General features: G+C 32.4%; 1 protein-coding gene across 2 annotated transcripts; it reads right to left on the bottom strand.

Moving 5' to 3' along the window:
* Window positions 1-1,197: 1,197 nt before the first annotated feature.
* LOC143153798 (fatty acid hydroxylase domain-containing protein 2) lies at window positions 1,198-11,612 on the bottom strand. Of its 2 annotated transcripts, XM_076325366.1 has the most exons (7): window positions 8,219-8,788; window positions 7,369-7,772; window positions 3,386-3,515; window positions 3,141-3,244; window positions 2,575-2,902; window positions 1,638-1,910; window positions 1,198-1,396 (listed from the first exon to the last, which is right to left on the bottom strand). In XM_076325366.1, the coding sequence occupies exons 2-7, from the start codon at window positions 7,400-7,402 to the stop codon at window positions 1,237-1,239; spliced, it is 1,029 nt and encodes a 342-aa protein (XP_076181481.1). In that variant the 5' UTR covers window positions 7,403-7,772; window positions 8,219-8,788; the 3' UTR covers window positions 1,198-1,236. The 2 variants fall into 2 exon arrangements, with proteins under 2 accessions (XP_076181481.1, XP_076181483.1); XM_076325368.1 differs by lacking the exons at window positions 7,369-7,772; window positions 8,219-8,788 and adding an exon at window positions 11,450-11,612.
* Between the last annotated feature and the right edge of the window lie 1,839 nt (window positions 11,613-13,451).

The following is a 13,451-nucleotide window of genomic DNA, read 5'->3' as shown; positions in this document are numbered from 1 at the left end:
GTTGTTCAATTACTTCCTACATTATATATAATTCCCCATACAGAAAGAAACTTCACTGTATTTGATTTGTAAGTTTTATTAGTAAGCTTTTTATGTAGGTACATAAAATTAGTAGTGTTAGTATGGCATACAAATTACAAATTTTACAACCAACAAATAGCAGGCATTTATTTGCCTTTACTAGTTAACAAAATCTTTTCTTTACATAATAAGAAAAGAAAATTAAGAAAAATTCAATTCCGTAATTTCACCTATGTGTTTTTGTTATATATATATATATACATACATATACACATAAAATTATATCCACGATATATATGTATACACATATACATATATATATATATATACACACACATAAATTTAATTTCATAAAAATATGGTTACCAATGTTAATATATTTGTAGATTTCAAGTAAATTGACTTAATTTACTTTGCAAATTTAAAGCTTTAAAGTGCATAACCATTGATGAGTTATAATAATCTAGTGTAATTGTTTCTTTGCTACAATACTACAATCATAACTCCACCTTAGACTAAATTTATATTAGTCATTGCTTTTATTATAGAACAGAATATAAAAATAGTAATTGTCATAAATAGTTTTGTTTTAAAGTCATGATTTCAATACAAACATAATTTGTCAAGTAGACGCTTTCAGAATATTGCTATATTATGTAAATATAAGATAATACCCAGATGAAATATTCGATATAATTCTAAGTTTTCCAACAATGTATTTTCTCATAAAAAAGATATTCTAATAATCTAAAATTCGTCCTTTAAAGTTATGGTAAAACTTTTATAATATTCCAACGATCTTTTTATAATTTTTTATAAGAAAAAAATATGTAATATATTCCATTACGACTTCAGAATAATTGTTTTTATACTTGAGAGTACTGATTAAAAATACTCTTATAATCACATTTAATATGTTGTTGTACAACCAAAAATATCGTACAAACAACGGTCATGTGCTTAATAATAATCTTATAATTCACCAGTATAGTGTTCGTACCAACTGAAACTGCACACAAAAGTAAAACAATTAAAATTATGCAGTTTTTAAATAGGAAAAGTATACTCGATCGATGAATCAGGTAACCACACGAAAAATATCAGCCTTGAACGTATTTTGCCGATTATATTTATCTGGTTAACCGTTCTCGATCAAGAATAATAAAAGGCTCATACTGAACTTTCATATTTATTATATTGTTCATTAAAATTTTTCTATTTTGACTTATACTTTACTTCATCGGGAAAGATCTCTCTTGGTGGTACCAGGCTAAGCATTACTATATGACGTTGATAAAGTCTAGAATTACGAAATTGTGTATCCGTTCCATGAATGCGATCTAATACTCCCAAAATTCCGAAACATTGGTTAAATCTGAAACAATATAATGGTTTCAATGAACAATGTTCAGTTTTAAATAATAAAACTATATGGAATTTTAACTTTATCTATAAAATAATATGGTAGAATTATATATTTTTAGACATTCCCTTTAACTATGCCTTTAGAAACAATATATAGTGCTAAAGTTTTCAATTCTGCATATTTTTGGTCTGAAACCATTCTCATTTTATGGAAATCAAACGTTTCCGAATCTATTAGAAAATATACTTACTTTAAGTGATGGAAATCATGAGCTTCTGGAGATGGTAAGAATGGTAAATGGTAACCGGAGTGAGCATTCAATGTGGAAAGAATAGCAAGCGCAAACCAAAGCCAAGCGGTAGCCACGTGAGAACCTACGATGAATACTCCCAAAAACGGCGGCAATAGGTTTGAGCCAATATGTTCTAAGGGATGACAATATAGCGATGTTACAGCTATGGGGGCCGTCCATTCATGATGCTGTTTATGTATATACTTGTACAGATAGCGGCTATGCAGACATCTGTAATACAATTTTATTAGTTTTCTTGCAATTGTTAATCATAAGGTGTAAAACACCTTCAATTTTTTTGAGTTTAATATATTGTCCAAAATAAATTTATCAATAGATTAAAATAAGTCAACCTGTATAATCATACTCATTATTGGTATAACATTAATCAATTCATATAATCATCATATCATCATATAAATAATGTAATTTTGAAAGTTATACTTAATATAAAAATACTTAAGATACCTATCCTACTTGGATAGGTATATAAATTGAAAACATTAGTATCATAAAATTAGTTCTAAGAAACACTGTAACAAAGAGTTAGTGTGAAATCTCCTCTTCTGAAAAATTCACACACTGGGTCCATAGAAGTTAACATTTTTTTTTTTGTACTATATACATTTATAAATTTACAATTATTTTGACTAAAAATTTTACGTAATAGTGACCTACGAAAATAACAGATATTACTTCTGGGGATTTTTGAGAGGTAATAATCAGCTTTCCATATTATGTAGCAAAATGTAGAAAATAAAGGAATCTAGATACATAATTGATCATTGTAAATAAATTGTTCTTTCAATTTTCTAAAACTATAAAGGGAAATAAGCATTACTGTATCACTGTATCGAATGACCTCATACTTTAACAGCATGAGAAATTTGCGTACCTGTGCGAGTAATAAAATCCAATTTCCTCACATAATATGAGAATAGCGATTTCAACGAGTACCCAGTGGAAGGTCGGCAATTCGCGCATAGGGGGGTAACCGCGCCATTCCATAAAGCGATAACTGACGTATGCTAGAGGAACTCCGACAATGATCTGATTGAACAGTACTTGAGCGATTACATTGCACAATTCCCTCCTGTCAACGGGCTCGTTCGTGCCGGGTTGTATTTTGTATTTGCGTAAAACGGCTGGCCAATTAGTGACGTCCAAAATCGTATAAATACCGCCGAAAAACCAGTAGACGGAAAACGTTAATCCCAACGATCCTGAAATAAATCGATGAGAATTTATAAATTTTATATTCTTAAATAAATATAGGATGTCCCGGAATAACTGGATTTTGAAATGATGCTTTAATAACAAAACTGAGATATTTAAAAAAGAGAAAGAAACCACGGACGACATTTCTTTCGTACCACCGGAAATAATAGAAATATTCAGGGTGGATATGTTAAAAGGGACACCTTATGTATTAATATTTCATTATGTTTCATTTTTATGTACCGTAAACCCAGATCGTGAAGGGATCGTCTCCTAATTTGTCTAAGATTTTATCCCATTGTGCTTGCCAGAAATCACCGGAGGCTCCCCAGAACCTCTGCAAATGCCTAAAGAATAAAAGAGTCACAACATTATAGTAATCGTTCTGATTGTGATTGTAGTTTCTTCGAAACGACGAAACTTCCTTATTCGAACCGAATTCAAAGATAGAAAAATCATATTTGTATACCTTATCTGGTGAAATTTACCATGTTAGTGAATTGCAGAAAGCAGCGAATCCGATTACCACAGTTCCAATTACGAAAAGGACGCTTCTTAAGCTTGAAAGAAGGGTTGGCGGAGTTTGATCCTTACAACCATTGCTGCTCGCAGCCGTCACTGGAAAAGTAACGCGTTATTAATATTTTTTAAATCTTTGCGCTCGTGAAATAAATTTATAAAATTCAAGTTCAAAACTGTACGGTTTACGATCAGATAGACCGGTATGGCTATTGCAAAGTCCGCTTTAGATTCGTTAAGTCGCAATTCTGTGATTGTACGTATATTTCATAGACAATAATATTTTTATGAAAATATTAATGTCAAATTTAATACAATAATGATCAATATATGTAGAGCATTGAAGATTTTCAATTTTCATTTTGCCAATTAACAATAATTCTCGCAAAGTGTTGTTATTAGGACGCGGCGAGTTTGAAAATATTCCGATAACGTGTGATAAATTTGTATTTGTTCGACGCGCATTATCAAAAACAAAACAAGCGATAAAATTTACGACTAATGATCGGAGAGACAATAGTGAGCCAGATAAAGGGAGAGTTTGTACAACGTTGTTGCACAAGATAATCTGGATTCGATAAACGAAACAGAACGGTCACCCTATTTTAGCTCTTTCAAACGCTCGATTACGTGCAATTACCGTATTTATTGTAGCCAAGTTGCAAAAGCGTCAATTCGCCACGTTCTCAACTACTGTTATTATATATGGTCCATAGGTCACCGGATAATGTGAGTCAACGACAGGACATGCGATTTTTGAACGTGCGATGTACCCGTGTAATCGTGACTTTTCTCGATCACAAATACTGCGTCACTCATTCTGTAAACTCTACATTATTTGTCTTCCATCGTCTCAGTTTCGTGTCCTCCGTGAAACGTCCTGAACCTTGCCCTGTCTTATAATTGTCTCTCTGTTATATCCAAACTTCAAAGTCATTATACCAGATAAGTCATTACGTATCTGGGATTCACTTTAACCATGGATCAAGGACACAAAAACAATGAAAACAGTTTACACGAATACGTGTCCCATTTGACCTTGTTCCTGAGTTACAACAATTTTTGTACTCTGGTAACGCGTGGCTGTTTGCTTTTAAATATACGAAGTGCTCAAAATGGAATTTCCATTGTCAGGTCGAATAGAAGTCATATTTGTATTAAATTTTTTCATTGCTTTTGTGTCTCTCATTTATCGCTGAAGTGGGTCCTAGATGTTACGATTCATCCCAACTTTTCTCACTTACAACGGGCTAATTATATATATATGTATATATATACTCTCCATTATTATTTCTCCAATCTCCGGATACTGTCACGTGAAAAGATATTGTCCATAAATTGGCACCATTTAAAAATATTTCGATGGTTATGGAGTGAAACGAGCGCAATATTTTCGTTGCATCGCAATCGAATTTCATTCGTAATAGCTTTCATCGCATCGAAATCATGTGCCGATGTTAATAACTTCATCTCCTAGTTAAATGGATTTACAATGTATTTTCGAGAAACGATTGACAATTTTCCCTACGGCGACTTCTCATTCGTGAAGCCGCGAACAATATTTTAATCACCACGAGGGCAACTAATGTATCGAACCGAACAATGTTCTCGGGAACAATTTTTATAAACTGACGTATTCCTATTTATAAAAGAATATACACCGGGGAGGGGCAAAAATATCTCACTAAGAAATTCTCATTCTTGAGAGAGTTAGTTCTTTCTCATGATGCTCAAGATAGGTGCGCGTACACGTGTTTTGTATATCCGTAACAATGGCACGATATTTTTGTGCTCGTAATCAGTGTACCATTGTATCAGAACGTACAAGGGTAAAAGTTTCACGTGCATTGCAAACGCAATAAAGTTCTACTACTAGGAAGTTTGTCGATTTTCGAAGAATTTATTCGCGGCGTGTCAATAATAACGAACATCTGCAGCACAGATCATCCACGTGCTCGTAGTGTAACGTATACACGTTCAAATCGTTGCTTTTTATTTATTAATTCACGGTAGTATCGTGCATTTAAACCTGCCAAGATTTCCGAGTCTCTTTTGTCTCATTTCTCTTTCATTGTGTATAAATGCATTTCTCACGATACGTATTACGTTAAATTCAATTGAGCGTATTCCGCGGTGATAGAAAAACAACGAAAAACAAAATTAAAAAATCTCACGTTACAGTTACGTAGATCGCTACCGCTGCTGTTGCAATTGAAAACTACACTTACGCTGGAGTTAAGCCAACACTTCGATATTTTCAACGTTTAAAACCGTTTTCTTTTTTTTTTTTATCGGGCCGTTAACGGTTGATATCTCAGGATTTGTTTATACTCGTTGCACTTGTCATTTTGTACCTGGTTTCATTCAACAGAAGCTGGTCTCGGTCGTGGACTTTTCCTTGTTATTTCAATACGAGATTAACGATATAGGACACATGTGACATGCAGACTACTGAAAGTGGGAAGAAACCACCGATTATGTTATTACACGTGACTCGTTTGTCGTTTGTTGCGGGTCAACGGGTTATTGATCTTGATTGAAGATGTTGGATCAATAATATTCAATAACCGAGTTCGTGTAATATGTAAATAAAATAAGAATTCGAAACAAGATCGTGCTTACGTTTGCTGCAAGCGAACGAACACTTACTGCTAAAAGATATGTTATTTCGATGCCGTAATAATGCGTCAGATTTAAATTTATAATGTTGATTTTATTATAGAAAAATGTGGAGTGACGAGGGGCATTGGGCGATGCTATTTTTTGTTTATTTTAGCAATGGAAGCGTTAAATAATTTAAAGTTATCTTCAAGATCGGTTTAAAACAAAAAAGAAAGAAAAATATCCAATTTTTTTTAAATACGACTTTCGAGATGACACAATGACTTCAATGTGCGATTCAAGGCCAATGAAGGCTAGCCACGAAAACAAATATTTTGTTGCCAAAATTATTCAGATGGTTTAGCTTTTAGTTCTGTACCCTGAGTCACTTTTACTTTACTCCATAGATTTAAATTATTATTTTTTTAAATGTACTTTAAAATCGTTACTTTCAAACATTTGATTTATACTAAAAAGAAAAACTTAAAAAATTCTAATTTAATTTAACAATTTCAAATTTATTAATTTAAACCTTTTATAAATTTTTCCACCAAAGTAATTATCAGGCTTAGATGATTTTTCATGGAATTTCTTTAATACTATTCAATAGCGATTTAATTGTGTTTACTGTTCCTAGTTTCTTCTTCAATGTTTTTACTACCGACGATAAAAATACTTTTTAATGATGTTTTTTATAAGAATAAAATGTCATGGCAAGTATTTTTTTATTCCACTTTTTTTTTTATAGTATGCTTCACTAACACGATTGCGTATCTTAGAGATTCACGGGCCATAGTTTGAGTAACACTGAAGTATATAATTAACGACAAAGAAAAAAAAGTATGTTTATAGAAGTAGAAGAATATTAAACAAACAGCGAAATATCAATACATACTGTCATTTCAATTTTTGTTACGAGTTTATTCACTCAGCCATCGTTTGTTTACAATAAGAGTAACGGGAACAAAATTCCTCACGATTCAGATTTTAGTGACAATTTTCTGCGACTTAAAATTACCGAACGTGTAACGTCCAATCGTTGATCGTACGATCGGATGAAAGTTTCGAAATGTTTAAAACTTTCGTTTAATTTGTTCTTGGTTCTTTTCTGTACGCAATATTTGTTCGTTCACGGTACGTAATTGTAAAACGATCACACTGACACATTACTTACGTCATTAAAAAACTATTCAGCAATACAAACGAAGCAACATAGTACAATTTATTTAAACTGCCTAATTCACAGCTGCACGAATTGAGAGCGGTTCGAAAGTGTTGCACGCTCGACTCGCAGTTACGCGGCACGCACAATTCCCTCGGTATGTTCTCTCGGTATATTGTTGTCTCGTACCTTTTCTCCGAAATATCGTTTCGAGCAACGTCATTGTCGGGAAGCTGATGTCGCGAGTCGTAAAGGAACCCACTTTTGAGAGTTACGCGCGTTTGGCTACGAGCAGTGTCGTATCGTCGAGTGTCACAACTGACCACAGCCGTGTTTCATCGCCAACTACGCTTCAGACAATAATTGCCCCTTCCACGATTCTTCCGTTTTGTTCGCGGCACTTAATTTTTTTCAGGCTTGTGTGAATGTTGGGTCGCTGAAAAGATCCTCCTCGGTGTGCAAACATAACAAGACTGAAATTCCATTTTTGAAAAACGCTGTCTACTACCAGATTCTGGGTGTGCGCGCACGCGCACGCATTCAGGGCTATCGTAGAGACGCTCTTTCACGGTAAAAGTGCTTGCATTTTACGTCTGTAAATATATACGTTCTTTAAAATAATTAATACTTAAGTATTAATTAGACCCTCCCTACGTATGATCATATTTTTTAACGAAATATATCTCAAATAGAACTACGGTCCATTCAACTCGCAGAACATCGTGTAAACAAAAGCGCGTGCTTACGACAAAACCGAAACGGTAGTGGGCAGTGTCCCAAATAGATACGATGCAATAAAATTTATACAAATTACTAATTATGTACAATAGTAGATTTTTCTTGCGAAGACTTGAATATTTGCAAACATTTTCTAACAAAAGTTCTGCCATTGTTTTTTAATCATTTCTTGAAATTTTTCACTTGGAAAGAAGCAATAGCCCAGCTCAATTTTCTATTTATTTATAAACACTAATAATGTCACTATAAACCTTGATAATAGGTATTTATCGATTCGAATAGTTTACATTAATTTACGAACTGTTGAAACGAAGGATTAGAAGACTTCTTGGTCATTCGAGGTCATTGAGCGGTCATCCCCACCACGCTGCTTAGTTACTCCCACTTAACTTTGTGTCTCTTCGCTTTGTGTTCATTTCTCTCGCTGTATTTGAAGGACAGAAAGTGCAATTCCGTAGGTATACCGTTCTTTGTTTCTCAAATAGAAAGTTGGTTGACATGTCATAAAAGTGGGAACCGTGTTTGACGTGTTACCTTCGGAGAAGTAACCTTAACCGACAATTTATTCTTTTTCCTTGAGTTCTTTTGCACACAATAATTCATCAATTAACAGCCGTACATTATTGGAACGGACCTATTTCCAGTTGTGTACAATTTCATTCGTCCATAGCTTGCCCTCGTTTTACTAAATCAACGGACAACAATTTGTGAGAGTTCGTTTGTTATCGTAAGACAATTCACGAGTATACGAAGATCTCTATTGTACGAAGATGATTCTGTGCTGTTGTCTTTGATATTCCGAAACTTTTCGTCGGTTCTGTATTGGTTCGACACGAATGTAATTCGATTCATTTTCACAATGGTTCGTTATTGTTCGATGACGATCTTTTTACACATGGATCATTTTCTAATATTTTGTCGTCACATACAAAATTCCAGGAACTAAGACTGTTAACCCTTCCACAAAGACACTGGGTCTTCTTAAGGTACGTCGATTTATCATTTTTGAATTTCCTGTGAATTTTAAGGAATTTGTGAAAAGTTCAACATATTTTTTGTAGCGCTGTATCTACTGAAAAAAAAAACTCTGATTCTAAGGAACCCAGTGTTTCTAGGCAAGGTGTTAAATTACATTGTGTTTATGGAAAGTTAACTCGTTCACAAACCGTGCTTATAAGAGTAAATTCCATGTGAATATGTAAAAAGTTTGATCGATTTTCATAATAATAAATATTCTATCTTTTTTTCTGAACTATACGTGTTATTTTCTCTGAGGTAGATCTAGGTTTTGTAGTTTCAGAAAAGTTTTCACTTTAATCGTACGGGTAATATTTGTTAAATTCAAAAACATCGTGACCCATTCACAGGCTCGAGTCAGTGTGAATGTATTAAGATGTATGCGATGTGTACTATCTGGCATAATCAGAATAGTAGTTGTAATAACTTATATTTAGAAATATTATTTTGTTACGATTAACTTTGCATGCCACTTTGCGTATAAATAAAATACTGATGTGTAGAAAGATCCGTAATGTACAGATGAAACAAACCAAGTGCGCGCGTGGCGCATGTGCCTCCAAAATCGATTTTCTCGAAAACAAAACCTCGTGAAAAAAAAATGTTATTCTATAGTATTTTCGATTTAGTTTTGTCTGTAAAATCACGTCTTTCTCTGTTGCAATGTGCTTTATGTATGATACAGCATAAAGTTTGGGCACAAATGTTTACAATGAATAATAAGATTCTATTTTTGTTTGAACATGTATTACATTTTTTTAATGGTGAAAATTAAAAAATAAAATAAAAGAAATTAGTATACGTCATAGATGCGACGTCATGTGGTCAGGAGGTAAATTATCCATGTAAACATAAAGGTCTTCAAAAAGGTTAAAGGCTTCAGAAAGAATGTGTAATCCAAATGCTAAGTACATATATCAATAGCTTTGTTAAATGTCGAGCTAGATTAAAGGTGAAATACAGCGTTTGATCGTTATATAAATCAAGTAAAGTTATCGATCATAAATCACTGAAAACACTAAATTTGATTTGAAGCAATTATATGAAATATCGTAGTTTTAATAATTAAAATTGTATTACCAATATTGTCAGGTAAACTACTGTATTGTACCGTATTCTGTAAAATGTAACCGTTTTTTATTCTTTTCTTGTGCACTTATTCTGTTTAACTGATTTACATAACTTACGTAAGATGAGTGAAATAGTGCGCGATAAAATAAGTGACTCAGATTTAAATGCAACTTACAAATATTAATAAAAAGGTACATATATTTTATATAATCCTCTACTGGATCATTTTTTATTAACAATACTGTTCTCAAGAAAGAAATTCCACGCGAAGCTTGTTAGACGACTTGATTCGAAAATTGAATTGTACATGATAGTTTAATCCCATTAAGGTCAAACATTGCTTTCGCATAATTTGCCTCATTACGCGCACGTTTGTTTCTGAAAGATACGATTGTAAATTTTATTTTATTCGTATAACGTTGCGATTTGTTACGTGATAAAAATCATTATTCCATGCTTCACATGAAAGGGAACTTTTATGTGTACAATAGAATGCATTATATAATTTAAAAGTAATTCGATGAGAAATGTATGCAAAAAGATTCAATGGGATTTAAAATGATAAATTCAACATTTATTTTTTCTCTAAACATATCTTTAGGACGATTCCGAAATTTTGACAGCTGACTGTATTGTAAATATGAAAATAATTTTATGATTATTATTTATAATCAAATAGTATGATTCTAACTTAAAATAATATATCATTTTTTCCCCTTTCCGCACATTTGTGTATAATTTCTTTTAATTTTTCAATGGATAAGTCTTGAAAAAGTAGTTTGGATAAAATGAACAAATGCAAATTACTTTAACCACGTAATTTATCTAGTTCGACATCAATGTTAATCGTTGTACGCATTACCTTTTATGTGGAAGCCTTTATGCACTGACACAGCTTACCCCTATCGTTTTACACAGTTCGATAAGTGGCGTGACGTTAATGTCTCGATGAAAACACAAATTTCGTTATTGATTAAATTTATATCACTCATCTTATACTTGTGATCGCGATCACAGGGAAGTTGGTAAAATAGAAGCAATCTTTTTTTATATACGTTATTATAATGACAACAGAAACGAAATCAACAAATTTTAACAAAGATAAACGATAAGCAGTCGTGTTCGTTCAACTGACGTGGCAGTTATTTACATTTTCACCTGCCACTTTCTTCCCTCCAAAAGTGAACGTCAATAGTTGAACGTCTGTCGATACACTTCGACATCACATTTCGACTTGCAAAATAATAATAAAAAGACTGTAACGAAAGAAAAGCGTGCAATCAACTCACGATGAACTGCGAAGTAAACGAAAACACACGGTTCAACGAATTGTGTGGTTTTGTTCAGGGCAACTGTCACAGTGACCGCCTTAGGTTTATCCGAACCACCCGAGCGTGTTTTCGTTCGAGTGTCAACAGGAGAGAACTAAAATATCTTATCCTACCTTTGTACTGAGTCTGCACATCCATCATGGTTGACGATGGTATTGTTTATGAAAAAACCACGTAAATTCTTGTGTTTGAAGTCAATGGATCGTATTTGTCACAGCACACACGATAGTCGATAAACGCAGACCGTTGATACTGGCAAATGCGCCGTAGCGCCAAGCGCGTACCTCACAGCTCGAATGTACATATATGTATATACGTTTTCGTGTGCTATTCGTATACTGGGTGTCAAATGTTGGTACCTAACGTTCTTCTCGGAAGCGACTGATGTGAAAAAAATATGCAACGGGACCCCAATTTGTTTTTATGGAATACACTAACTTAAATCGATTTTTAAAATTAACAATCATACTTTCTTTAAGTAAACACAAGGTCAGAAATGGAAGAACAGCTTCAAGATTACTAGTGGTATGTACCAGAACTTGTTATGGATAAGACTACAAGCGTATTCAACATCATTCTCACTTTTAAAAATACATTTTTAGCTCATTTAATTATTTTACTACCTTTTTCTAATATTGATCAGGGTATTGATAGGTATGATTCTATTATTTTTATTTTTAAATTGTTTACATCTCTTGCTACAAATTCTTTAAACTATTTCCTTCATGTGTGACTTTGTATGATGTTACATACCATTAAACAGTTCTTGATTAAGAACAATTCATGTATAATATAAAAGAAAATATAAGTTTCCTACAAATGTAAGGGTTACTTTCTAAATTTTTCCCTCTTTTATAGTTTTTTTTATCATTGTTTACAAAAACACATTAGACTTAATACACAGACACCCTGTATGTGTGTATGGTATGTGTGCGCGCGCGCGTATATATATACATAATAAATGTTATATAGTGCACAATGCAGTATATATATGTACTGTTGTGTGTTCACGCATTCGCATTAGGTTAGGACTATACAATTTTTTTCATTACCTTTAATATTGATAATAACGATTCAATAAAACGAAAAAACTTAATCGAAAAATGGTAAATTAATTTTTTACCCTTATAAATTCTGATTTTACTCCTTTTATTTCTCACAATTTGTAAACGAAATTATTAATAAAGCAATGCTATTTAAATATTCCTCATTATATATACATATATTCTTATAAAAATTACCTGTCAGTTGTTTTAAATAGAATGTCGCAAAAATAATCTACATTATTGTGTACATACATAAAATCTGTAGATGCTGGACTTCTGTGACATGAATCAGCTGTTATCACCTGTTGTGTCGCAATGTATATTGATACATACGTGGCAAGCTTCAATGAGATTACCTTCTATGCTACTTAGCGGTCTTCAAACAAGTACTTTTTCCCTTGTAAAGTATGGTAATCAAACTTAATTATTGTACAGTATACATTAATAAGAAAAAATGAAAAATAGTATATACAAAAATGAACGATCACATTTATGTTTAAACTTTAATTAGGGTTATTCTAGCTGAAATTTCATTTAAATTGTATACATAAAATGAAATTTGAATAAATGTATTGCTACAATGTATTATTACAAGTTTTCTGTTTGCATTTAAAATTTTGTTTTATGATTTAATTTTGAAATTACACTTAAGACACGCTTTTAACAATAACTATCTTTTTAAAGGTATTACATTAGTTTATATTTCAAAATGTCTGTTCAAAAAAATGTAAAAACTGGTATTGATAGAAATAACCCTCACAGTTATTAACTGGCAATCGTTAAATTAAACTAAAATTATAGCAACATAGTTTAAATGCAAATCGAGGTCTGTATTTATTTACTAATGAAATGAATACTAATAAATAAGGAATAATTTGAAGGAGTAAATTAATGTCAATTAACTTCGTATTTGAATTTTACATTACATACTTTGGTAATGTTAAAATTCGCCGTAACGTGGCAGCATATACGTATTTATGTATCCTTTAACGTTTGTTAAGTTTAGGAGCAGGAATGAAAGGAAAACAAAAGGAAATTATATTTTGCTACGAGTTATCAGTAATGTTTA

The sequence above is a fragment of the Ptiloglossa arizonensis genome, chromosome 13, assembly GCF_051014685.1.
Source record: "Ptiloglossa arizonensis isolate GNS036 chromosome 13, iyPtiAriz1_principal, whole genome shotgun sequence".
Lineage (NCBI taxonomy): Eukaryota > Metazoa > Arthropoda > Insecta > Hymenoptera > Colletidae > Ptiloglossa > Ptiloglossa arizonensis.
This window is presented reverse-complemented; position numbering and strand designations above follow the sequence as displayed.